This window comes from Ovis canadensis, chromosome 1, assembly GCF_042477335.2.
Source record: "Ovis canadensis isolate MfBH-ARS-UI-01 breed Bighorn chromosome 1, ARS-UI_OviCan_v2, whole genome shotgun sequence".
Classification (NCBI taxonomy): domain Eukaryota; kingdom Metazoa; phylum Chordata; class Mammalia; order Artiodactyla; family Bovidae; genus Ovis; species Ovis canadensis.
The window spans coordinates 193,232,973-193,260,303 of record NC_091245.1 but is presented as its reverse complement, the minus strand read 5'-3'; the positions used below and the strand labels follow the sequence as shown (position 1 = coordinate 193,260,303).

The window sequence follows — 27,331 nt, the reverse complement described above, 5'->3', positions numbered from 1 at the left end:
CAGTTGTATTCAAATTTTTGTATGAACATATGATTTCAGTTTTCTAGGTTATTCCTAGGAGAGAAATTACTGGGTTATATGGTAGTTGTCTGTTTAACTATCGAGGAACTGCCAAACTGTTTTTGAAACTGGCCAAATTATTTCCCATTCTCACCAGCAATACACAAAGTTTCCAGTTTCTCCACATTCTTACTGATACTGTTACTGTCCTTTTTTACAATTATTATTGCCATCCTCATGGTTATGAAGTAGAATTTCATTGTGGTTTTAATTTCATTTCTCTAATGGCTAATACGGTTGAGTGTCTTTTCATGTGCTTATAGATGATTTCTGTGTCTCAGTTTTCTTTTTTAAGATGAGAAGGTCTTAGTACTTGAAATCTGAGGTTAGAAATGTCTAAAAATGAATATATGGGAAGCAGAGTTAAAGGATTTCCATACCTACTTTTTTGTTTTCTTCTTAGTGTTCCTTCCCCATAGCTAAATTTTTTAAAGTTGTGATTTAGGCCTGCAGTCTTTAAGAAATCCAGCAAAAACAATTTATTCTTACTGCAAGATTCTAATCATTGGCAGTGACCAGAAAGTGCTAGTTTGTTTCAAAGATACTTAAATGTTACACTAGAAAAATTATTACATTGAGTATTTCTGAATATATTTTTTGCTTCAATCATGATGTTTAAATATCTGAAATTAGAAATTTCTTGTTATTCTAATATATGTCTAATGTAAAAAAAAAATTTCTTGACAGCACACACCTGGAATTAATTTTCTGAATAAATTACCAGTTTACTATGGGATGTGTGAAATTCTTAAACTTTGAAGGTCTAAAATTTTTCCATCTTCAGAACTATTCTTGTAGTTAATTCTGAGGTTAACTTTATTTTTAAAACTGTTTGTGTGTGAACCTCCAGTATATTATAGGTTGAGAGTTTACCTAAATTTTAAAAAAGGAATTATTTTCTTTGTCTAATAGAATAATCCTCCTCTGAAATCACGGAGCTTCTCACTTGCATCTAGTGGTAATTCTCCTATATCCCAGAGGAGACCAAGTCAAAATACCATTTCCTTTTTTAATGTTGGACATTCCAAACTACAATCAGTGAGCAAAAGAGCTAACTTACCTCCAGACCATCTTGTGGAAGTCAGAGAAGTAAGTATGAATTGAAATCAAGTTAAAATGCATAAAATAATATTACCAGCTTGATTTTGTCACAAAAGATTTTTTAATCCTGTTTGTGTCTTCTGGGGGCCTCAATGTTTAGGGCATAACAATTACCTGATTTTTTAGGTGTCCTAAGTTTCCTCAAGTCTGTCGGCTAGGTTCTGTGTACACTGTCATGTTTCAAAAATCTGTATCTTTCATTTCTCAAGAGAAAGTACAGACTCCTTTAATGTAAAATTTATGATAAAAGGGTTATTAAGCCTGGTGGAAAGACTGTGTCATCAACCAAGTGACTTTATTTTTTTTTTTTACTGATACATGTAAATAGAGAATTTCAAACACACAAAGATAGAATAGTTAAATCCTTGATGTTCCCTTATCTCACCATTTTCCTTATTCTCTTTGAAACTAAGTACCAAATAATTCTAGTTAATAAAGAATGCAGTTAGGTTCTTAATAATCCAGGTGTTGATTACTGAGTCAATTTTGGTAGAGCTCATAGATACCTATGTAGTGGATTGTGGATTATAAATCACACCCAAATGATTTAAAGTAGGAAGCTGGGGAGAATGTTCCCTCTATCAGGTTATTTTGGGTTGTATTTATAGGTGAAGAAATTGAGATTAAAAGAGATGAAATAACATGCTTGAGATGAATAATACCTTTTGACTCACTTTTTAATCCTTTTATAAATAAGTGACAATTATAAGTACCTTTTTTAATAAAATAATAATTTTTAGTATTTATGTTGATGGTATTTAATCTGTTGATAGGTCTTTATATCTTAAGGAAATCAAGATTCTGATATATTAATCTACAGTGAAGGAAATAGAATATTAAAAGTGGTTAAGACAATAAGGAATGGAATAAAGAAAAACATCTAGGAATACGCTTGTATCATGGTGTGTTCCTTCACCCCTAAAAATTAGACTCTTTGATCATGGCTAGTGATGGGAGCTTGAGAGTTCTTCGGAGTGCTGGTAACGTTCTGTTTCTTGATCTGGGTGTTGGTTACATGATGTGTTTGGTTTATGAAAATTCATCAAGCCTGTATACTGTTGTGAAGTGTACTTTCTTATCTGTAATATTATATGTCAGTCTGTATACTTCAGTAAAAGGTTAAAAACAAGCAAAAAGCATATAGTTGAAGTTGCCATGAATCGTGGTGCACATTTTCGATGAAAAAGGAACCTTTTGTATTTGAGATTTTAGCTATCTGTGGAGGCCTCTGCTTGGTTGTGCTTGCATCTTTATGACCTGCTGTACTGAGAACACTGTCATATCTCTTAGCTTCTTTTTTTACTGTGACTTTAATCCCTACTCTTCTCTTTCCTGCTCTAATGGTTCTTTTGTTATTCTCACACCCAGGAGTAATTTCTTACAATATCCACACTGTAATTTTCTGTACTTTAAATATACCCTTTCATATTATTGTGACATCATGTTAATATTTAGCATATAACTCTGACACTTGAATGTTGAGAGTATGTGTGTGTCCCCAGAGTTTCGCAGCTACCTCTTTAGGAAGGATAGGTATTTACTTATAGAGCTGATGAATTTAATGGCAGCCTTCTTGAATTATGGTACCAGTAATTATTCTAGGATTTGAGTGTTGACCATTGTTTGGCAGTCTCTGCCAATGCCACCTACAAAAAAAGTTTTTGTTGAATGTCTTTGTCTTCACTAAGTTTATGTTTTTGCTTTTAAGAACTCAGTAGGTCAAACTATAAAATTGTAGTTATTTAATTTCTAATATTTTATGTAAATGTTCTATTAGGAACATTTATGTATTCCAATGGGATAATTCTATTTGTGAGAAAATAGTGCATTTGGAGAGTTCTCTGGAACTGTTTTCCTTTAAAAGTTAGCTTATTTCCTTTTATTTAAAATTATCATAATCTGGTCTTTAGATGCATATTTTTTCCTGACTTTGCTTATGATGCCATGCATTAAAAATCTTGTTTCAGTTTTGTGGCTTGGATGTATTTCATTATGGCAGCTCTAAATGCTTTATGAAAGCATGGTCCACAGAAAGTTTCTGAGCCTTTTTTTATCCAAGACAATGACTGAAAAGGTTTGTGTTAAGGTAAAACCAAAGCTAACAGTTTTCACAAACTGAGAACACTTTTTAGAAGCTTCTTATTTGGGGGTGTCCCTGGTGTCTCAATGATAAAGAATCTGCCTGCTGGTGTAGGAGGTACAGATTCGATCCCTGATTTGGGAAGATCCCACATGCTGTGAAGCAACTAAACCTTTGCGCTAGATAGAGCCTGGGAGCCACTCCGGAGCCCAGTGAAGTCCTTTCGCTCTAGAGCCCATGTGACAAAAAGAGAAGCCGCAGCAGTGAGAACCCCGTGCACGTGCACGGCGACTAGAGAGTAGCCCCTGCTCGCCGCAGCTGGAGGAAAGCCCAAACAGCAACAAAGACAGCACAGCCTCCCCCAGGCAAAAAAAAAAAAGAGCTGCTTATTTTGCAGTAATTTTAAATTTACAGAAAAGTGCAAAAGTAATGCAGAATTTCTATGTGTATCCCTCACCCGACTTTCTGCAATGTTACCATCTTTCATAGCAGTATCCAAACCAGGAAATTATATAACTATAATACTGTTAACTATAGTTCTTATTCAAATTTTAGTAGTGTTTCCACTAACATTCTTTTTTCTGTTTTAGGATCCTGTCCTAAAATGATGCATTTAACTGTTATTACTACTTAGTCTCCTTCTGTCTGTAATTGTTGCTCAGTCTTTATCTTTCCTGGCATTGATACCTATGAAGATCCAGTTTTGTTTAATGTTCCCAGATTTGCGTTTGTCTGATATTTTCTTATTATTTGAGCGAAATTATACATTTCTGGGAAAGATACCCTTGAAGATATGTATTGTCAATACCTATATCAAGGACTTCATGATATCAGTATGTCATGTTACTGGTGATGTTCACTTTGATCACGTGGTTAAGGTAGCTTCTGCTTGGTTAAAGTAGCTTTTCTCCACTGTAAAGTTGCTGTCTTTTTCTCTATAGTTAATAAAATATCTGGGGAGTTTCTTTGAGACTATGTAGATCCTTTTTCTTTTCAAAGACATTGAGAGAACTTTTGTTACCATACTGACCATGGTTCCCGGTAAGTGTTCTCAAGCTTTTTGTGGCCTTGGTATCTGTTTCACTCTTAAAAATTATTCAGGACCTCAAAGAATTTTTGCTTTATATAGGTTAAATTTACCAATATTTACCTTATTAGAAATTGAAACAGATATTTTAAAAATGCTTGTTTTTAAAATTTACGCTTTAATTTTATGTTTTATTATTTTAAAATAAAAATTAATAAATTCATACATATTAACATAGATAACATATTTTATGTCAAACAGCTATTTTTTTCCCCCCAAACAAACAAAATAATTGCACTCAATTTACTGCAAATATGTAGTTGAACTATATGAAAAAAAACTTTGTGGTTGGGGGAAAAAGAGAAATGTTTTAAAATAGCTTTTTAAGGAAAATGTGGCTGTTCTTTGATCCTCCAGTAAAACTGGACAGTGGCAGTTTCTTAAGTGTTAGATGCAGTGTGGAATCTAGTATGAATCAGTGAACTTTTCATGTTCTGTTTCATGAAAATGCATTGGTTTGTCTTGCACTTTAGGTGGATCTTTAACTTATGCACGATTTTGTAACACTGCATTAGTCATTTGGAAAATATTAGTTCAGAGTTACAGATATTGGTATACAATATCAAAAATTCACATTCATTAACATCCCTACCAACTTCATCCGAAGAGGCTTTCAATATTGGGAAACTGCCAAGCTTATGGTGACTGATACAGGTTTTCCAAAATTGTAATTTCATTTTAAAGCTCATATTTTATAATTGGCAACAAATGCTGTCAGTTGTTTTTCTTGAAGTGACAGATCATTTTATTAATTTTGAAAAGATGTCTACCACATACTCCCAAGCCTGAAGAGCTATAGTTATTAGCAATCATTCTGTCAGGGAAAAACAACACTCTTGTGTTTCTCCTCTGTGCTACTATAACACCCCATACTTCTGTACTCCAGTCACCAAATGTGTGGGGGTTTCCTTCACACTAGATAATTCTCTGATTCTTGGCAGATTCCAGCTAGGTGTTCTACAATTTCACTTCTGACACCATTTAGCTGAGATAGTATCAGATCCCACAAAACTGCCCTCATTTCAGATGCCATTCCCAAGTCCAAGTTGTCACCTGTGTTTCTGAACAAACAATATATATCACATACTTTCATGTCAGGTGGTGCTCTGTGAAAATAAACTGCTAGTTCAACCTGTAACTCGGTCTCACAAGTGCTTTTCCTTGGGCAACCACAGTGCTTTGGTATGCAACAGCAGTGTACTTTTTTTTTTTTAATGTACAATAGAAGTGTGCTTCTCATTTTTCATATAGACAATTTTAAATATGTGTACTCAAGAGTCAAGATATAGTAAAACTAATAATTTTTACTGATTTTTCAAAAATATTCTTAAATAAAATTGGCTGTCTTTTCCCCAGACCCCAATGCCTACTCCGTGAGTGCATGGCAGTGAAGAATACAGTCATGACACTGTTGTATCAACTGCCTTGATTCTAAGATACCAACAGTTTTACCCACCATTGCTTTTGCACCATCAGTGCAAATGCCACCAAGTGAAGAAGGCAAATTAATTTCCTAGAATTATTGTGAAAATAATCTTGACTCCATAGACCCCCTGAAAAGAGCCTCATAAGAATCTGGAGAGCACTGTTTGAGAATTGCTATTATATAGTGATCTAGCTCCAGTTGGTTATAATGTAAAGATATAATTCAAAGTGATTTTGAAAGGAGTATTTTAATCAAAGTCCATGAGTAAGTCCAGCAATAAATGAAGTAACAGTTGGAAAAAGCAACTGACTGTTGAAAATCGAGTCATATTTTGGGTCTATGGATTTATTGCTGAAGTATTAAAGTGATCTATTTTAGTATTTACTAATTACAGTAAATTACTAATTTACAATTCATCAATCACTCTATTAATCAGTGTGTGCTTCTTGCAGGTTACTATGCTGTACCTTGGGAGAAGCTAACATCACCAGTCTAGTAAGGGAGACACATTTAAAATACAAGCAATAAAACTATGATTCTCATCTGATTTTCAGACAAACTAGATGCCACATAAGTGATGTTCATTATCACCGTATTTGTCATACCTAGCTGCAAAACACAGACTAAGCAAGTTTTCAGCTTTCATGATGGTTTTTCATTCTTAAGGAACTGGTTTTACTATTGTCAGGAACAGTCACTAAAACAGCTTCACAGAATCAGTTCTATTTCATTGTGAATATATGGTCAGCCCATTTGTTTGCTGTGGAAAGAACCATAACCAAATTTATTCTTTGGTGGGAGGAAGGGGGCATGCCATGAAGCTTCTGGGATCCAACTGGTACCCTTTGCAGTGGAAGCACAGAGTCCTAATGAATGGACCACCAGGGAATTTTCAGATTTTAACATTTGCACTCTAATTGTAATTTAAAGTTTATTTTTTTCCAGTCAAGAGCATCACTTTCTTAAGCCTCTTCACTTTTTTATTTTAATTTTTTTAATAATTTGTTTATTTTATTTTTTGGTTGTGCCGGGTCTTCATTGCTGCCTGCAGGCTTTCTCTAATTGTGAAGATGTGGACTCCTCTCTAGTTGTGGTGTGGGAGCTTCTCATTGTGGTAGCTTTTCTTGTTGTAGAGCATGGGCTTCAGTGGTTACAGCATGCAGGCTTTAGTGGCTTGGGGGCCCTAGAGCTCAGACTCAGTAGTTGTGCAAGGCTTAGTTGCTCTGCAGTATGTGGAATCTTTCCAGACCAGGGATTGAATCCATGTCTCCTGCATTGGCTGGCTGATTCTTAACCACTGGACCACTAAGGAATTCCTTAGGTCTCTTCACTTACAATATCAACAGTAGCATGTGGCTTTTTTGGGCCATTTGTACAAAGAAACACTTTTCTTCTTAAATGTTATATTGTGAGAGCTAATTATTCATATTGTCAATATCCTGCTTATGATTTTTTTCCTTTATTAAACTTTTATTAGCTTATAACATGATATTGAAAAGTATGCCTAATCTTTTTTTCCTTTGTGTTCTCTGAAGAGTGTATTCAAGTGAATGTGTTTTTTGAATTTGAATGTCCAGTTTTTCAAATGTTTTTCTTGTTGTAAGAATAAGAAATTGTATTCTCTTCAGTTCAAAAAAGAAAATGAAAAAAGTCTCTTGTTTGGCTCTAGATTGAATCTCTTAGCAGGTAATGTGGAGCCTGTTTAACCAACTCACTTCAGTCATTAACAACTCTGTTTCAGTATGCTTCCTTCTGAATGTTAGACAGTCCCTAAAGGCCATACTTCCTCCACGCTATTACTTTTGTTGTAAAGTCAACCCATCCTTGAATGTTGTATGTTCCCAAGAAGTTTACGTAAGATTAGCTGTTTGATTTGTTCTGGAAGGACAGTTTTCCCTTGCCTGGAAAGGAATAAATTCATCTTGGTTCAGATATACTTGAGTAGTAATTTTTTCCCTCAGCATTACTAGCACTTGTGACTTGTTTGAGAAATCTGACAAGTATAAAACTTAATATTTGCTTATAGCATTGCTAGAAGCAGAGGAGAAGAGCAATTATAGTTAGGACCCCTAGACCAGTGGGAGATGCAAAAGAGGCATAATATAAACATCCCATTTCTAATTTCATGCCAAGAAGTTCTTGTAAAATGAAGAAATAGGGTAAGTATATAATTTGGCCTTCAAGCTGTTAACAGGTTTAGACATAATTACAGCAGGACTCTAAGCATGAATGGGGATTATCTCTGGAAATGTGGGGCTTATGTATCAACTAATTGTAGAATTTTGTCTATAATTTCTTGTTTGGCTTTCTGTTCTGTTTAATTAATCATGGAAGTTCTTTTCGTTAGACCAGTGGTAAACCTAATGGATCTGTTTGCCCCTTCCCTTGGTCTCCATCCCAGTTCTTAATTAACCTTCTAAGCATGTATAAAAGAACCTGATACACAAGTGTGTATCTTGTAATTTTAATGTAACTACCTCCTGGATCAAAAAATGAAATATTACCAGTACCCTAGAGGACCCTCTCATGCCTCTTCATCATTACTCTCTCTTCACTATCCTGACTTCTAATGTGTAGAGGTTTCCTCACCTATAAACCATAGATTTATTTTGCCTGTGTCTGAAATTTCTGAACTGAATCGAGTAGTATGTGCTTCTCTGATAATGGCTTCTTTTTATTCAGCATATGTTGGAGATTTACTTATGTGTTGTCATCTTTTGAGTAACACTATTAAATGCTTATTGAGAATAGCCAAACAAATTTAAAATAGATTTCTAGGCTGAATATATCCTAAAAATGACAATTGTATGTTATATGTTGTACAGAATATGGTAATTAAAGTGGCAACTGTATGTATACATGCTATACAGAGATTATGAGTGAGACACATGGAACTGTTATTTCCCTTAGATGATGTCTCATGCTGAAGGACAACAAAGAGACTTAATTAGAGGAATTGAATGCCTTCCTGCTTCTGGCCATCTTAGTTCCTTGGACCAGGATCTCTTAATGCTCAAGGCTACTTCCATGGCAACTATGAACTGCTTAAATGACTGCTTTCATATTCTTCAGTTACAGCATGCATCACATCAGAAGGGCTCATTGCCTTCAGGTAAGTTATTGCTTAAAGGTAGGACTGAACATTGCAGTTCAAAACATGGAAATAGTAACTGCATTCTTTGTAATTCTGCTCCAGAAAATCTTAATCAAGGCAAGACAAATAGAAAACCAGCTAGCCTCTTGGTTTTTATTATCATACTAATGTCTTCGCTGGTGGCTCAGATGGTAAACCATCTGCCTACAATGCGGGAGACCCAGGTTCGATCCCTGGGTTGAGAAGATCCTCTGGAGAAGGAAATGGCAACCCACTCCAGTTCTCTTGCCTGGAAAATCCTATGGACGGAGGAGTGTTGTAGGCTATAGTCCATGGGGTTGCAAAGAGTTGGACACAACTAAGTGACTTCACTAATGTTATACAAAGTCTCTTTTACTGTGTCCTTTTTCAAATCTAAAACCATTTAGGTCTCATATAATTAAATATTCCTTAAGAGACCTCAAATTAAACTTGTCAGAAACTGAATTAAAAATTCAGTATTTCTGTTGAAGTTGATGACATTACTCTATCCAGTCAATCAAAGTAGAAACGTTGGAGTCATTTCTTGGTTGCTTTAGTCCGCTATTCACTATTTCCCTGTTGAGATACATATATGTAAAAGTCTATCACTCACCTTTCAGTTGAAAAATAAGATATACATCTGGTATTCGAGAGCACCTATTTGTTGAAATTAATTTACTGGGGAAAACAGCATTATTGCATTATTTGTTATTGCATAACAAAAAATGAGTTTTTCTATTAATGAGATTAATAAACTCATTTAAAAATTGAGATTTAACTGACATATAGTATATATAAAATGACATTATATATAATTGACATGCAAGTTTAAAGTGTTGATTTAATACATTTATATATTTATATGCCCCCAGAGTGTTAGCTAATGTCCCAATCATGTCACATAATTGTCATTTGTTTTTTTCTCTGACCCTCCTTGGCCTGCCCTCCCCCCACCCCCAACGCACACACACTCAGAGCCTGTGGAGTCTTGGTTCCCTGGGCCTTGGCAGTGAAAGTGCCAAGTCCTAACCTTTGGAACTAAGGAATTCCCTATTTTATAATGAGAACATTTAGGATCTAGTCTCTTAGCAACTTTGAAATATTCGCTGTAGTACTGTTGACTCCATTCACTGTGCTGTGTGTTAGATCTCCAGGACTTACTCATCTTCTAGTTGCAAGTGTGTACCCTTTAACAACATTGCCCCAATTTCCCCACCCCCATCACAGTGAATTAATAGTAGTAACTTAGTATTTCCCAACACTCATTGTTTTCTTATTCAATGAACTCCTCTTGCTTGTGAAAGAAAGATATTTTAGAAAGAACTGATTTAGAAGGACCCTGAGACCAGATGATTTGTTTGATAAAGAATTTTGTTATGATTTATCTGTGAATAATCTCTTAAAACAAATCTCTTAAATTCAGTGTTTATGTGCATCTTATTTCAAGAAGTAGGGGAATCTAGATGCTGATATTAAAAATAAACATATCAAGGTAGAAACAAAGAGCTTTCATTTCTTTGAAATTTTGAAACAGGCCCCATGAACTTATCCAGGGCATTCCCCATTTGTGAATCCCCCTCAGTGAATCTGAACTAAGTGCCAAGGCAAGATGCTCTGGTAGCCTGGTAGGTACTTTGTAATTTATTCCTCTACTGAAGTCGAGGATTTTGCTATAGACTAAGTAAATTCCATACTCCTTTTAAATTTCTGGTGTAGTAGTCTAAGTATCCCTTAATGTAACACTGTATAACCAAGCTTCTGTGAAACCTAGATCAGCCTCTGAAATCAAATGGAACATTTTCCATTATTGATTAGGCATAGAATCCACTTTGTTAAACTAGTTGAGGGTAATAAGAGACATTTGAGTCATTAACTGAGAAGATGACAAGTCTCTAAATGTGACCACTGTCTTTCATTAGGTCAGCTATTATTTATTCAGTAGAAGAACCTTTCAGTTTAAAAGTATATGGAGCCTTTTTATATGATTGGGAAAGAAAAAAAAACAATGTACATGGATCTGCAATTCTTAAATTAGATTGTGGGGTTATCTTGGTTGGTTAGAAAACTGGTACTGAGAATAAGGTTCAACCCCAAATTGAAGTTGATTTTACTGTTTCACAATCCCGGGCTGTTGCTATAATTGTGATTCCCTCAAGTCTAACTGCATACTTCTTATCACTAGAGGGTCAAGATTCATGCAGAAAGGTCAACTATTGGGGTGAGAATACACTTAATGATTCACAGATTTTCCCAGGAAGTGAGTTCACTCCTGTTCAGGGTTGATTCACTTAAATGGTATCTGATTTCAAGTTGCAGCTTGCTCTGTTGTAAAATAGCCAATCGTCATGCTCATGCTAATGAGATACAAGTTGCTGTCTTGCAGAGTCTCTTAACAGGTTTTGAATTGCTTTTAGCCTTGTAGATGCAAAACAAAATCGTTTAATAAAATCCACATTTGCTGAACTTTCCAGATTATGAGCAAGTTTCAGCGAAAGTTTTCTCTTACTTCATCAGGAACGACGATCGAATGGTTAGAACCAAAGATACCATTATCAAACCACTATAAAAATGGAGCTGACCAGCCCTTTGCAACTGAGCAAAGTAAGCCAGTGGCAGTCCCAGAAGAGCAGTGTGTTGCAGAATCTGGACTATTAGCAAGGGTAAGGTAATACGAAAATAACAGTTTTGGAGTAAAAATTAGGAATCACTGAAAAGCACCTTTTCATTGTCAGGATGGCATACTCTAGAGAGCTCACTCTAAGTGTTGTTCTACTTTGAACTGCATTGGCTTTGGAAGGGCTCTATTGTGTAAAACTTGTACATACTGTGTTTTCCAGGTTAAATTATGTGTCCTTCTTAGTTTTAGTTTACTTTTGCTTTATATAAATGTATTTAAAATTTGCATGTTTTTCTTTTTCTGGAAAACAGCTTTTCTAATGGAAGATTATTTGCATGATATTTATCTTATAGATTTCTTAATTTAACATTATTTAGTAGGTGTTTGCTATTAAGTTTATAAGTTTAAAGGTTTACTATTAAGGTTTTTTTTGATAGTAAGCACTGTACCAATACAATTTTTAAAAGTGTTAGTCTACTTAAAATAGCACACAGTCTTAGAGTTTAATATTTTAGTAATGTTTGTTACACATTTCTCAGCAGTAAACAGGGCTCTCTTCTATTCTTAGTTCTACCTCTGTAACATATCATACTGTTTTTTTGCCTCTTGAGTTTACATCTTTTATTTTTATGGTTATCATAATTACATAGATAGTTTTGTTTTAAGCTCTTTTTACTTGATACTTCTCATAAGTGTTTTTATATGTTATTCTGGCCTATATAATTAAAATTTTTCAAGGTTGAAGTAGGCTATTGAATGTCTAGGTTGTTATTTTCTTTTGTTTGTATAAATAATGCTGTATCATTTTGTCTACTGTTTTATTTTTTTCTCCCCTTTATTTAGATTATTTCTTAAGTTATTCCCAACTAAAATTATTGAGTCAAGAGTAAGGCATGGTTTATGGTTATTTATATATTAGTAGATTACTTCTTGAAAGAAACATATAACACAGGGACTTCCAAAGCTGGCAAAGGTTTTGACTCAGTGAGGCAGGCAGTGGCAGCAGGGTGGCCGAGGAAGAAGAAAGAAAACAAATCCTCTTTTTCTTACAGTTTCTTAACTAATTCATTTGTGGAGTCAAGCAATTAGTAAGTATTCATTAAGTTATCTTAGTATATGACAAGTCCAATGTTAAGAATTAGAGGAGACACAAAAATAGAAGATAGTTCTTTCACTGGAGAGACTTAAAATCATTTAGAGTCCCTACTTACTGTGGGGAAGGCTTGCCTGATGATGTTGAATCTGGGTCCTGTCATTTACTAACATGTGGGCCAACTCATGAGTAACCAGGCTTAACTTTCTCATTTGTAAAGTAGGGTTAATAATACATTATAAGTTGTTATTAAGATAAAGTAAATTTAGCAGAGCACCTAGTTTATGGAAAGTGACCCCAGGGTTGTTGGATTTTACAAATTCAGATGGCCATTCATGTCGCATTCTTTGTGGAATGATTATTCCAGGAACACTGCTGCACAGAATACAGTGTAAACTCAGGCAGAAAAATTTAGTCTTAATATGACAGATACTGAGATCATGAGCATGAGGAGGGATGTAAAATGTATAAAAAGATTGGTATATCATATGGAATATGATCACTGGAATATCATGGATCATTGGTATATCATATGGAATATATCATTGGCTTGAAATTGAAATGTGGATAGAAGTCTGTGGAAGTAGGAGTGAAGACATGAACAGGTAATATGCATTTCAAATGAAAAATCAGTTGAACTTGTGATTGACTGGTTATAGGGTTGGATCACAAATGACTTCCAAGTTTTTGAGACTAAATTGAGATTAAAATTAGGGTCCCATTCACAAACCTAGCAAAATTAGAAAGAAAACTTTTTTTTTACCTTATGTCCTGTGACTTTACTGTGCTCCTTTATTAGTTCAAAAAGGTGTTTTGTTTGTCTTTTTTTATTATTTAGAGTTTTCCACATAGATGGTTATGTCATCTGAGAATGAAGACAGCTTTATTTCTTCCTTCCCAATCTGTATGCTTTTTGTTTCCTTTTCTTTTTTTTTTTTTCACTTTACAATATTGTATTGGTTTTGCCATACATCAACATGAATCCACCACGGGTGTACACGTGTTCCCCATCCTGAAACCCCCTCCCACCTTCCTCCCCGTACCGTTCCTCTGGGTCATCCCAGTGCACCAGCCCCAAGCATCCTGTATCCTGCATCGAACCTGGACTGACGATTCGTTTCTTATATGCTGCTGCTAAGTTGCTTCAGTTCTGTCCGACTCTGTGCAACCCCGTAGGCAGCAGCCCATCAGGCTCCGCTGTCCCTGGGATTCTCTAGGCAAGAACACTGGAGTGGGTTGCCATTTCCTTCTCCAGTGCATGAGAGTGAAGTCACTCAGTCGTGCCCGACTCTTAGCGACCCCATGGACTACAGCCTACCAGGCTCCTTCGTCCATGGGATTTTCCAGGCAAGAGTACTGGAGTGGGTTGCCATTGCCTTCTCCGATTCTTATATGAATCAGTTCTAATGAGGTGGGTGAAACTGGAGCCTATTATACAGAGTGAAGTAAGCCAGAAAGAAAAACACCAATACAGTATACTAACGTGCATATATGGAATTTAGAAAGATGGTAACGATAACCCTGTATGCAAGACAGCAAAAGAGACACAGATGTATAGAAAGAAAACTTTTTAAGAGAAAAGGTTTAGTATAGTTTATAAATATATTGAATGTTATGTGGGAAGAGGATGTATAATTGTTAATGTACATGAAAAACAGTTTGGAAATGATGAAACCAAAGCTTTTCAGAGATCAAGACTATAATTTTTTGTGAAAAATTACAAACAATAGGTCATATACTCCACAACATTTTCATTTTTCTAAATGAGAATACAAAACATGTTGGAGATCAGGATAGACACATATGGTAGGGATGGGGCACAGAGATGTGGGGGAGAGGACTGTTGAATTTCCAAACCTTTTGAAATGAGTAACCTAGTGTATGACCCAGTGCAAACAGAAAAAACTCTTAAGTGCATAGATTCTTTTTTTTTCAATTAACAAAAGATTTTAGATTCCACTCAAGCTTTCCTGGTGGCTCAGCTGGTAAAGAATCTGACTGCAGTGCGGGAGACCTGGGTTTGATCCCTGGGTTTGGAAGATCCCCTGGAGAAGGGAGAGGCTACCCACTCTAGTATTCTGGCCTGGAGAATTCCATGGACTCTATAGTCCATGGGGTCACAAAGAGTCAGACACAACTTAGCAACTTTCACTTTCAAGCATACAAAAACAGACCTGAATTGTTTCAAAATTTTACATATGCCTTTTTTGGAATATAAGTGTCAGTGCAAGCTGGAAACATGTATTACAGTGGTGGAAATGTTGCTGTTAGGTGATAAAGAAGATAAATGCTAGAGGCTAAAATGAAGCCCACACTTCCCTAGTGCCCAAGTCAGAAATCAGGAAGACAAAAAATGGCATTGGTATGAGTTTTGTGGAATTTCCTTTTGCCATGCAATCTCCAGATATTATGAATTCCTAGAAACTCAACTGCTTTTTCCACTGTATTTACTAGTCATTCTGAGTTTGTAGGGATTTTATACATTTGAGCAGTTTGTTGGAATTTTGGTAATGCTTTTTTTTTAACCTTAAGCTTTTCTTTAAGAAAGGCGTGATCTCTAAGAGGAGGCTTTTCAAAAAGAGAAGAGAGTTTCCAGAATCTTCCATTCATATCATACTTTAGAATCAGTATTTATTCACGAATGGAATTCCTTTTTTTTCTATTTTATTAAGTGTTTGACTTTTTATAAAGATAACAAAAATATGTTCTTTAGCTTTTCTATCAAATTTGTATTATCTCTTGAGTTTAATACTATTTTCATTAGAGTAAACTACACAATAAACTGTGTGTATAACTGTGTATAATAACGTTAAGGCTATGTTTGCACTATTAATCTGTGTCCTAGGTTCTGACCTCAAATGTAATAGTACCGTTCAGAAGCTGAAGGACATTATTTAATCAATATCTGTATTTTTCCCCCTCGACATTTCTCAAATGATCAGTTTTTCCCTCTGATTTATAACGAGTATACGTTCACAAATATACTTAAACTATATTATGCAACTGACTTAGGGTGGATTACAGGAAGTACTTCCTGACAGACTTACTAGCTATAGAAAAGGAAAATTGAGAAATTCGCCTTTGGGAATCTTTCTTTAAGGTCATAAAAACAAATAATTGTGGTATATACAAGGAATTGTTGCATTTGGTTTCTGAAGAAATGAATTGGACTCAGTTCAGTTCAGTTGCTCAGTCACATCTGACTCTTTGTGACCCCATGGACTGTGGCACACCAGGTTTCCCTGTCTATCACCAACTCCTGAAGCTCGCTCAAACTCATCTCTATCAAGTTGGTGATGCCATCCAACTATCTCATTCTCTTTCGTCCCCTTCTCTTCCTGCCTTCAGTCTTTCCCAGCATCAGGGTTTTTTCCAGTGAGTCAGTTCTTCACATCAAGTGGCTAAAGTGTTGGAGTTTCTGCTTCAGCATCAGTCCTTCCAATGAATATTCAGGACTGATTTCCTTTAGGATTGATTGGTTTGATCTCCTTGCAGTCCAAAGGACTGTTAAGAGTCTTCTCCAACACCACTGTTCAAAAGTACCAATTCTTTGGCGCTTAGCTTTCTTTATAGTCCAACTCTTACATCCACATGTGTGCCACTGGAAAAACCATAGCTTTGACTAGATGGACCTTTGTTGGTAGAGTAATGTCTCTGCTTTTTAATATGCTGTCCAGGTTGGTCATAGCTTTTCTTCCAAGGAGCAAGCATCTTTTAATTTCATGGATGCAGTCAGCATCTGCAGTAATTTTGGAAGCCCAAAAAATAAAGTCTGGCACTGTTTCCATTATTTCCTTATCTATTTGCCATAAAGTGATGGGACTGGATGCCATGATCTTCGTTTTCTGAATGTTGAGTTTTAAGCCAGCTTTTTCACTCTCCTTTTTCACTTTCATCAAGAGGCTCTTTAGTTCTTCTTTGCTTTTTGAGCTGGACTATTAATTGATTTATCAGAATTTGATATAATAAAGATTTTATTGATAGAAGCGATGATAGAAGGGAAGAAGAAAAAAGAATAAAGGCAAAAGAATGACCAGAAATTCATTATTTTTCATCTCTATCACCATGTTTTGTATTTTGTTTTTAATATTTTAAGAATATTAAGTTCTTGATTTTATGCCTGATTAGGATTGGTTTTCTTTGTCTAGCTACAGAGAACAGATGGGCTTCTATTTGATAAGATTTGTTTATGGGAAGAGAAAATTAAAAGCAGAGACATTAACAGAATCATTTCTTTTTTAAAACCCTCATAACTTAAAATTTAACACATTACCAAAGATAATATACTCATGAAAGCTCTCTTGCACAAAGGTAATGAAAAGAGGTACCCCTGAGAAAAATCATATTCCATCCCCACATAAACATGGAAAGTGACATCCAATAAGGTTATTTAGAATTTGGGGGTTTGAAACTGTTACTTGTTGTTTAAATAAAAATAAGAAATTAGATTTCTCTGACTTCCCTGGTGGTCGGTCCAGTGGTAAAGAATCCATCTGCCAATACAGGGAACACAAGTTTGATCCCTGGTCCAGGAAGATTTCACATGCCACAGGGCAGTTAAGCCTTTGCGCCACAACTACTGAGCCAGTGAGCTGCACCTGCTGAGCCAACAAACTACAACTGCTGAAGCCCACGTGCTCTTGAGCCTGTGCTCTGCAACAGAAGTCACTGAAATGAGAAACTCGTGCACCACAAATAGAGGGTAACCTCCTCTTGCCACAACTAAAGAAAGCCCATGTGCAGCAACGAAGACTCAGCACAGCCAAAATTAATAAATAAATCTAATTTAAAAAATGAAATGAAATTAGATTTCTTTTAATCAGTTATTTGGAGCTAAGACCTTTCTAAGAGAAGGGTAAACAATTTTGGCTTTTCAAGGGGTTGTTTTATTGATTGATTGAAAAATTGTGCAGAGAATGTTTTGTGGTTTTAAGACTACATAACCAACTACAGGGTTTCCATACCTGCACCTAAAATTCTCTTCATCCCCAAAGTTTTTTCCTGACAACTCCAAGGATGAGTAAATATCTAAATACAGATTACAGAAGTTAGACTGGATATGTACAGTCACTTTATTTATTTTTTTTTTCACAGACCTTTTTTCCTTTATTAAATGTGTAAAAACGAGTTCTCATTTTTACAAGCTCAAAATCAGACAAGTATATGAGGGTATATAATTGGCACATATAAACTGTACCCACCAAAAAGCTCACTGCAGACACAATCCATACTACATTCAATGTCTGCATATTTACATGATATTTCCTGCAAAGTAAATACAAGATTAACTCCCATCACTTTAGTATGTATATGATATACGTACTGAAACATATACAAACATAATCAAAACAAAGGCAGTTTTTTCCAAACAAAATACCAAAGGCAATTTTTTTCAACTCAAGTACCAATTCATTATTTTGTACAAAAAACAGCAAGACTAATTTAAGGGTTCTGCTCAGTTTTAGTCAGCAAGATATGTGTGTATGCTACTGAAATACAGCTAAAGTTTTAGATTTTAATTACCAAGGTAACAGTACTTCTGTTTTACAATTGACCTAAAAATAGTGGTGCGTGCTCAGTTGCTCAGTAGTGTCAGACTCTTTAAAACCCCATGGACTGGGGCTCACCAGGCTTCTCTGTCCATGGCATTTTCCAGGCAAGAATACCAGAGTGGGTTGCCATGTACAGTCACTTTAAAATTTTACATTTACAGTATTAAAAATGGGGCAAATATTTAATTCTCAAAACATCTTGAATTATAGATAGCAGTAGGGTTCCCAGGCAGGTGGAGAAAGCCTTCAAAGCCTAAGTTTCAGATGAGACATTTTTTCACTCTTCCTGAAAAATCCTATTTTCACAAAGTATATGTATTTTGTGTGTGATGCTTATGACAAAGCAACAGTATGTTCAATGTCAGTGATAGTGCGTTCATTGAAGGAAATCTATTCCATGGCCAAATGATGTAAGTTGTATTTTCAGAAAGATTTTTGTCTACTCTCAGTCTCATTTAGGCCCAATATGTCTTCATCTGATGTTTATACTTTTATTCTTAGTGCATATTGATACACACTTGTAACAATAGACTTTTGCTTTATTTTGCGTCAAGGAACCTGAAGAAATAAATGCAGATGATGAGGTGGAGGATACTTGTGACAACAAGGAGGATGACCTGGGAGCTGTGGAAGAGCAGCGCAGTGTTATCCTACATCTCTTATCACAGCTCAAGCTGGGCATGGACTTAACAAGGGTAAGTAATGGGATAAACAGTCTATGAAGATCATTTGGTCAGGGCTATACCTATAATTGTTAATGCTGTCAGGGCTTTTTAATCTTTATGAGTTGGTTTCTTTTTCTCTTGATCAACATTTCTTATTTTCATTAAAAATGTGATGGTTTTTTTGTGCAGATTAAGTCATGTGGCAACTAAAGACCTATAGTCTTGTTTCTGTGCAAAATAAAAGAGTCCATTGGAATACAGAATAGGAAAATCTAAAGAAAAGGATTTAATCCCATTAAACTATTAAAGTCATTGATCCTTCTGCTTTATTCTTATTTCCCATGTTTGATAGTACATTTTGGGTGTTATCTGTAACAGAGGTCAGCAAACATTTTCTGTAAAGTATCAGATAGTAGATGTTTTTAGCTATGTGGGCATAGATCTCTCAGGCAGGTGTAGTTGATTCTTGAACAGTGTAGGGGTGAGGGACACTAACCCCTCATGCAGTTGAAAATCCATGTATAATTTTTGAACTCCCTCAAAACTTAGCTACTGATTTATTTACTGGAAGCCTTACCAATAACATAAATATTAAATACAACTTTTGTTTATATGTGTTACTAATAGTAGACATCAAAAATGAAAAGAACATGAAAAATATTCATGTTTACTTACAGGTATAATAATTTATGCATTGATGATGATGAAGCAGCAACATGGTGGTTTTCTGGTGTCCTAGTGTAATAAGCTTCATGGTAGCCTAGCCTATATACTAATGAATATTGTTATAAAATGTTTGTGATGTACAGTATTAGTCATATTCATGATACAATATAGGAAACATTGTTCAATTTTTAAAAATCCCACATACCTGTGATAATACACAGTTTCTTGCATTATGAGAGAGGTATGATAGTTATGGTAATATAATTCTTTGAAAACAAAGTTATGAAATAGTAAGAAAACTAACATGTTCATTTTATATTGTGTATTACTCCCCTTAAGCCCGTGTAAGGGTAGACTATCCACCTCAGTACAAGTCTTGCACATGATGTTCTACATGTATGTTTTGTATATTTATTGGAGAAAAAAATCCATGTATGAGTAGACCTACATTTCAAACCCATATTGTTTAAGGATCAGCAGTATTCAACTCAGCCTTTGTAAAAGCAGCCATGGATAATACTGGGTTGACCAAAAAGTTTATTTGGGTTTTTCCATGTAACACCTTACAGAACAAACCTTTTGGCCAACTCAATATGTTGGATTGGAATGGGTGTATTTCCACACAAAACTATATTACACAAACAGGAGGCCAGATTTGACCTGAAGGCCATAGTTTGCACACCCCTGGTCTGCAGGCTTGCTACTTTAAAAATGTGGCATGAATTAATTTGATGGTGGGAGTCCTTTCACTGTGTGCTGTGCTTAGTTGCTCAGTTGTGTTCGACTCTCTGTGACCACATGAACTGTAGCCTGCCATGTTCCTCTGTCCATGGGGATTTGCCAGGCAAGAATACTAGAGTGGGTTGCCATGCCCTCCTCCAGGGGATCTTCCTAACCAGGGACTGAACCCAGGTCTCCCACATTCCAGGTGGATTCCTACCATCTGAGCCACCAGGGAAGCCCAAGAATACTGGAGTAGGTAGCCTATCCCTTCTCCAGGGGAACTTCCTGACCCAAGAATCGAACCAGGATCTCCTGCATTGCAGGTGAATTCTTTACCAGCTGAGCTACCAAGGAAGCCCCCTTTCACTATATATGTGTATATCAAATCACTACAATGTACACTTTGAATAACTTATGATTTTATTTGTCAGTTATGCCTTAGAACTGAAAGAAGAAAAAAAATCTGCAAGTCAGTATCATCACCATCACCTGAGAATTTGTTAGAAATGTATAATCTTGGCCCCAATCTCAAAGTTAGAGAAACAGAATCTGCGTTTCAGTAAATATGTATATATACATTAAAGTTTGAGAACCACTGATGTATAGTTTTTAATTTTAGGCCCATCTTCTCCATTCCCAGTTTATCTAATGAGTGTGCCTTAATTTGTTTTAACAATTAATCCATGGCATTGATTTAGAAAGCCAATGAGGTTCAAAACCTATGTATGTTAAACATTACTTACTGTGGAATTATATATTTTGAATCACTGCTAACACTACTTTGCGTTAGTTTGGAATTTCAAAATTGACTTCAGGATGTATATTTTGAATTGAGGTTTTCAATGCCTGTGAGGTAATAAAAGTATAAATTAAAAGGTTGTTTGATTCCAGTGAATTACTTACCTGAAAATGTAACTTAAACAAAAAGCATTTTGCTTTTAGCATTCACTTTGAATTATTTCAAAATCAAAAAACATATTTCTCTACTTAGACTTACAGTAGTTATAAGAAAGTTTGTAAGTTGGTTCAGTTAATAACCTACTAAGAAGCAGATATTTTAGGAATAAAGAAAGCCATCTAACAATTCATCTTTCATCTAATCTTAGTATTTCAACTGGGTATCATTTTTATTCTAGAAATATTTTCGTATTAGTGGTTCAGAAAACACTAGTTTTAAAATTGGTTAAAATGAGCATTAGGCATAGAGTTTATTTGGTTATTGTGGTGTTTATTGTCTTCTAGTAAATTTAGGTTTGTAAGTCATAAGAACAATGTTGGGCTTTATAAGGTATTCAGTTCAGTTCAGTTCAGTTCAGTTCAGTCGCTCAGTCGTATCTCTTTGCGACCCCATGAATCGCAGCACGCCAGGCCTCCTGTCCATCACCAACTCCCGGAGTTTACCCAGACTCATGTCCATTGAGTCAGTGATGCCATCCAGCCATCTCATCCTCTGTCGTCCCCTTCTCCTCCTGCCCCCAATCCCTCCCAGCATCAGGGTCTTTTCCACTGAGTCAACTCTTCGCATGAGGTGGCCAAAGTATTGGAGTTCCAGCTTCAGCATCAGTCCTTTCAATGAACACCCAGGACCAGTCTCCTTTAGGATGGACTGGTTGGATCTCCTTGCAGTCTAAGGCACTCTCAAGAGTTTTCTCCAACACCATAGTTGAAAAGCATCAATTCTTTGGCGCTCAGCTTTCTTCACAGTCCAACTCTCACGTCCATACATGATCACAGGAAAAACCATAGCCTTGACTAGATGGACTTTTGTTGGCAAAGTAATGTCTCTGCTTTTGAATATGCTATCTAGGTTGGTCATAACTTTTCTTCCAAGGAGTAAGCGTCTTTTAATTTCATGGCTGCAATCACCAGTGATTTTTGAGGCCCCCCCCCCCACAAAAATAAAGTCTGTCACTGTTTCCCCATCTATTTCCCATGAAGTGATGTCAGGCCACCTTATATTCCAGACACTGTTCTAGGTACTGTGACTACAGCAACAAAGAAGGTCCTTACTTGCATATTGTGAATAAGTAATAGCCATTTTCCCCGTTATTTTGTTGTTTTAAAAATAGTGTCATGAATTTAGTATAAACTTTTCAAAGAAAGTTTTTGAAAAATAAAAGGAAAAAATCTATAATTCTACCATCCTAACAATACAAGTGTTACTTTTTGTGATTTCTTTTCAGTTTTTCTTTATATAATATTTTATATTCAATTTTATAACATTTCCATTTTTTTCAGTTAATATGTTTTGTTTGTGAAGTGTATCGTACATATAGAAGACTGGCTAGAGTGCATAGAAACAGTTCAGAAAACAATGGTAAAACAAATACCTGTGTACCCACCTCTGATTAAGTTACAGAACATTGCCAGATCTTGGAAGCTCTCTGAGTGCCCCTTCCAGTTGTAGTCCTCTGTTTTTTCCTAGATGTAACTACTTAACTTGTCTTTTGTGTTAATCATCCTCCTGCTTTCATTTATAGTTTTACCACCTATATATGTATCCTGTAACAGTGTTACTTAGAGGAAAGTGAATAGTGAGTACAATCTTGGCTGTATATTTTCTTTATAGTTCTTTGTCAAGTCACTCAGTCGTGTCCGACTCTTTGTGACCCCATGGACTGTAGCTTACCAGTCCATGGAATTTTCCAGGCCAGAATACTGGCGTGGGTTGCCATTTCCTTCTCCAGGGGATCTTCCTGCCCCAGGGATTGAACCCAGGTCTCCTGTATTTCAGGCAGACGCTTTACCGTCTGAGCCACCAGAGAAGGAGAGGTATTCTTAGAGATCTGATGTTTCTTGGATTTCCACTCATGTTTAAGTACAGAGGAACTAAAAACCTGATTTTAAGTTTTGAACATGTGAGTGGAGCCTGTGCTTTTCAACACTGAGTAATCTAAATTTGTTGGGGAACCTGATGTTAGTATCATTGGATTTTTCCTCTATGGTTAGTCAAGTTCCCCTAGAGGAAAATTCTTCTAACTTCTTGCTTGATAGGTAAAGCAAGTAGGAGTTAGGGAGGAGAAGAGGGCTAGGTGGGAAAGTGTCTTAGTATCAATCATTTAATTTATAGAGGGTTACTTTGTACCCTTTTATCATATCATTTAACTAGACCCAGAGTAATGGCACCCCACTCCAGTAACTCTTGCCTGGAAAATCCCATAGACAGAGGAGCCTGGTAGGCTGCCATCCATGGGGTCGCTAAGAGTCGGGCACAACTGAGCGACTTCACTTTCGTTTTTCACTTTCATGCATTGGAGAAGGAAATGGCAACCCACTCCAGTGTTCTTGCCTGGAGAATCCCAGGGACGGCGGAGCCTGGTGGGCTGCCGTCTGTGGGGTCGCACAGAATCGGACACGACTGAAGCGACTTAGCAGCAGCAGCAGAGTATTCTTGGGTATCCCTGTGGCTCAGCTAGTTAAGAATCCGCTTGCAATGCAGGAGACCTGGGTTCGATCCTTGGGCTGGGAAGATCTCCTGGAGAAGGGCATAGCTTCTCCAAACCCATTCCAGTATTCTTGCCTGGAGAATCCCCATAGATAGAGGAATCTGGTGGGCTACAGTCCACGGGGTTGCAAAGAATTGGACACAACTGAACTGACTTTAGCACAGTACAGAGTTAAAAACATAGACTGTTTTAATTTTATTTTCACATTTCTTACTTCCTAACACTAGATTCTTGGAAGAATCATTATTAGGCTAAATGGATATGAAATCTTCAGGCTCTTGAAAAAATGTTACCAGATTGTTTTGTCACAGAGTTGAACCAATTTCAGTGCTTCTCCAATTCTGCTTTAAATAAAATGTTTAATCTTCCTTCTATTTACCTGGCTTTAAGTATCAAAAGGTATTTTCTTAGAATTAGTCTTCTTGTGCTTAAAATTAAATGTAAATTACCATTCTCTTCCCTTATGTCTTTCCCCTTATGATACTTTTATCCAGTCTACGAATTTGAAGTGATTGTTTTTTTTTTAGTTGACCCTCTTCAAGTCCTGAATTGATTGTTTGACCTTAACCATTTGAAAAGGCTATTTCCTTTTAAGCATGCTTATATTTTTTAATTAATTTATTTTTAATTGAAGGATAATTGATTCATAACATTGCACTTGTTCCTGCCATATATTAACATGAATCAGTCATAGGTACACATAATGTTCCCTCCCTCTTGAATCTCCTTCCCACCTCCCTCCCCACCCCACCCCTCTAGGTTGTTACATAGAGCAAATTCCCATTAGCTGTCTATTTTACATATGATAGTATATATGTTTCCATGCTACTCTCTCCATTAGTCCCACCCTCTTCTTCCAGTCTGTGTCCATAAGTCTCTTCTCTATGTCTGCATATCCACTGCTGCCCAGTGAATAGGTTCATCAGCACCATCTTTCTAGGTTCCATTTATATGCATTAATATACCATGTTTGTTTTTCTCTTTCTGACTTACTTCACTCTGTATAATAAGCTCTGGGTTCATCTACCTCGTTTGAACTGACTCAAATGCATCCCTTTTTATGGCCGAGTAATATTCCATTGCATATATGTATCACAACTTATTTATTCATTCATCTGTTGATAGGCATCTAGGTTGCTTCCATGTCCTAGCTCTTGTAAATAGTGTTGCAATGCACTTTGGAGTACGTGTGTCTTTTCAATTTTGGTTTCCTCAAAGTATAGCACACTTATTTTTTACTGAGACAAATTACTTTTCTTTTGTGACTCTGCTTTTAATATCCATCTAGAATGAAATATTTTCAGAGAGATAAGAATCGTTCTCTACAGATGTATCAGGTCTTTAAGAAGACCTCTAATTAGGAATATAAAGACCAAAATAAAGAAACAGACTTGAAAGAAGCAGAAATCTCATAGGAAAATAGAGGATCAGAACAGGAAGGTCCTCACCTTTATCTTCTAACCCTTCTCTTGAATTTTAGTTTTTCCTATCATGTTTTAATTTTTTCTGAATTTTCTTTTTCAGAAAGCATTCTTGTTTCATGTGTATGATAGCATCTCAATTCTCTGAAAGTATTTATTACTGTTTTTTTGTACTTCCCTGTTTGGTTGATTTGTTGTTGTTACTGTTTTAGGTGGTGCTTCCTACATTTATCCTAGAGAAGCGATCCTTGTTGGAAATGTATGCAGACTTTATGTCTCATCCAGACCTATTTATAGCCATCACTAATGGAGCTACAGCTGAGGACAGGATGATTCGTTTTGTTGAGTACTACCTTACCTCATTTCACGAAGGCCGTAAGGGAGCCATTGCTAAGAAACCATACAATCCTATCATTGGAGAAACGTTTCACTGTTCCTGGAGGATGCCCAAAAGTGAGGTAGCATCCAGTGTCATTAACAGCTCTTCTACCCAGGCCATCACAAATCATGTACCTCCATCAGAGGAGGCTTTGAACCAGATGGGTTCAGACTGTTATACGGTCAGATTTGTTGCTGAGCAGGTTTCCCATCATCCTCCAGTCTCAGGATTTTATGCCGAATGTGCAGAGAGGAAAATGTGTGTAAATGCTCATGTCTGGACTAAGAGCAAATTCTTAGGCATGTCAATAGGCGTGACAATGGTTGGGGAAGGTAAGTAGAAAAAATATTCTCCAATTTTTCATATCAAACTATAGCCTTAAATTGGGGGAACTAGATAAATATCAATTGTAAATTTGAATTGTATGTGTACTACTTTTCCCCCCAATTCCTAGTATGTTTCAGAATGTTGGTAGAGGGGAGAGTGTGAATCTATCAACAAATAAAAATTTTTTTTTGCAATTTTTTCCCTGATTTTAAATGTAAATTATTATTATAGAAAATTTAGTAAACTTAGAAGAGTGTCAAGGTGAAAAGGTATGTCTAATCCCTCCATTCAGAGATAGATAAACTTAGCTAGTATTTTGTATTTTTTCTATGTGTGTATGTTCATACATTCAGTTTCATAAAATTAGGGTTCTCTCTATGTAGTTGTGTCCTCCTTTTTTGCAGTGAATATTTTCTCAAGTTATTGATAATGCTTTAAAACATAAAACATGTTTTTATTATAAATAGCACTCAAGAAATATTTTCTAGGTAAATCTATGTCTATATCTTTTATATATCATAGAAAATATTCATAAAATATTTTAAAATATACTGCCAAACTTTACATCTATTCCAGCACAAATGATTATAACAATTAAAAGGAATTGTTTTCTTTTAATTTCTTTGCACAAATAAACAAAGTTTAATTTAAAAACACTTTGGTGTTTTTTGGCTAAGAATACAAAAAAACAGATTAACAACAACAGACAAGTCTCCACAGAAATCATTGCAGAGTTAATGAAAATATAATGGCAGAAAAAAACTCTGCCATTTTAATGTCAAAGGAACACTCCTGTGCATGAGAAAATTTGTTTTAAATATAGACTGACACTGTAAGCATTGTGTAGTTAAGCCTGTGACCCTAACGTTTTGAGATTGTGTTGTTTTAGCCCTGAAGAAAATATTTTATTCCCCTTACAAGCATTCCTCATCTTTAACACCTATTGTGCTGTGAGTCAGTTTCCAAGTAATGTTTCAAACTAATCAAATTTTTTTATAACATAGTAAGATATTGAATTAGTTAAAAAAAAAAAGAAAGAGTTGGCTAACTCCGTTATAAGGTCTATCACATTAACCTTAGGCTCTTCACAAAGCAGTTTACTTAGAGATGAAAAACCTGAAGTCTGGTAGTGATGGAATGTGTCCAGAATCATAGAAATTAAGGCATAGTCAGATTTAGACGCTCATTCTTTGGCACACTCTCCCCAAGGGCAATTACTCTTAGCAGTTCATGAGACAGAAAGTATCTGGTAGCTTCTCCCACTCTAAGAAATGAAATACCTTAAGAAATGAGGAAAAGCGGAGAAGGAAATGGCAACCCACTCCAGTATTCTTGCCCAGAGAATCCCATGGACAGAGGAGTCTGGCAGGTTGCAGTCCATGGGGTCACAAGAGTCAGACACAGCTTAGTGACTAAAACCACCAAACCACCACCTTAAAAAAAAAAAAGAAATGAGGAGAAGCATTAATATCTTAATCACGTGTTAAATGAGAAGGTGGTATTGATAGATTTTTTATTATTATTATTTAAGTGCTGGTTATATATTCATAGATTTGTCTTTATAAAATTAAAT

General features: G+C 35.8%; 1 protein-coding gene across 1 annotated transcript in view; it reads left to right on the top strand.

Moving 5' to 3' along the window:
• Window positions 1-27,331, top strand: part of OSBPL11 (oxysterol binding protein like 11) — a 99,107-nt gene that overhangs the window by 43,441 nt on the left and 28,335 nt on the right. Inside the window, exons 5-9 of the mRNA XM_069556357.1 lie at window positions 973-1,149; window positions 8,665-8,866; window positions 11,384-11,529; window positions 18,686-18,826; window positions 25,265-25,763. Coding sequence (XP_069412458.1) covers window positions 973-1,149; window positions 8,665-8,866; window positions 11,384-11,529; window positions 18,686-18,826; window positions 25,265-25,763 — 1,165 coding nt within the window. The remainder of the gene's footprint in view (window positions 1-972; window positions 1,150-8,664; window positions 8,867-11,383; window positions 11,530-18,685; window positions 18,827-25,264; window positions 25,764-27,331) is intronic.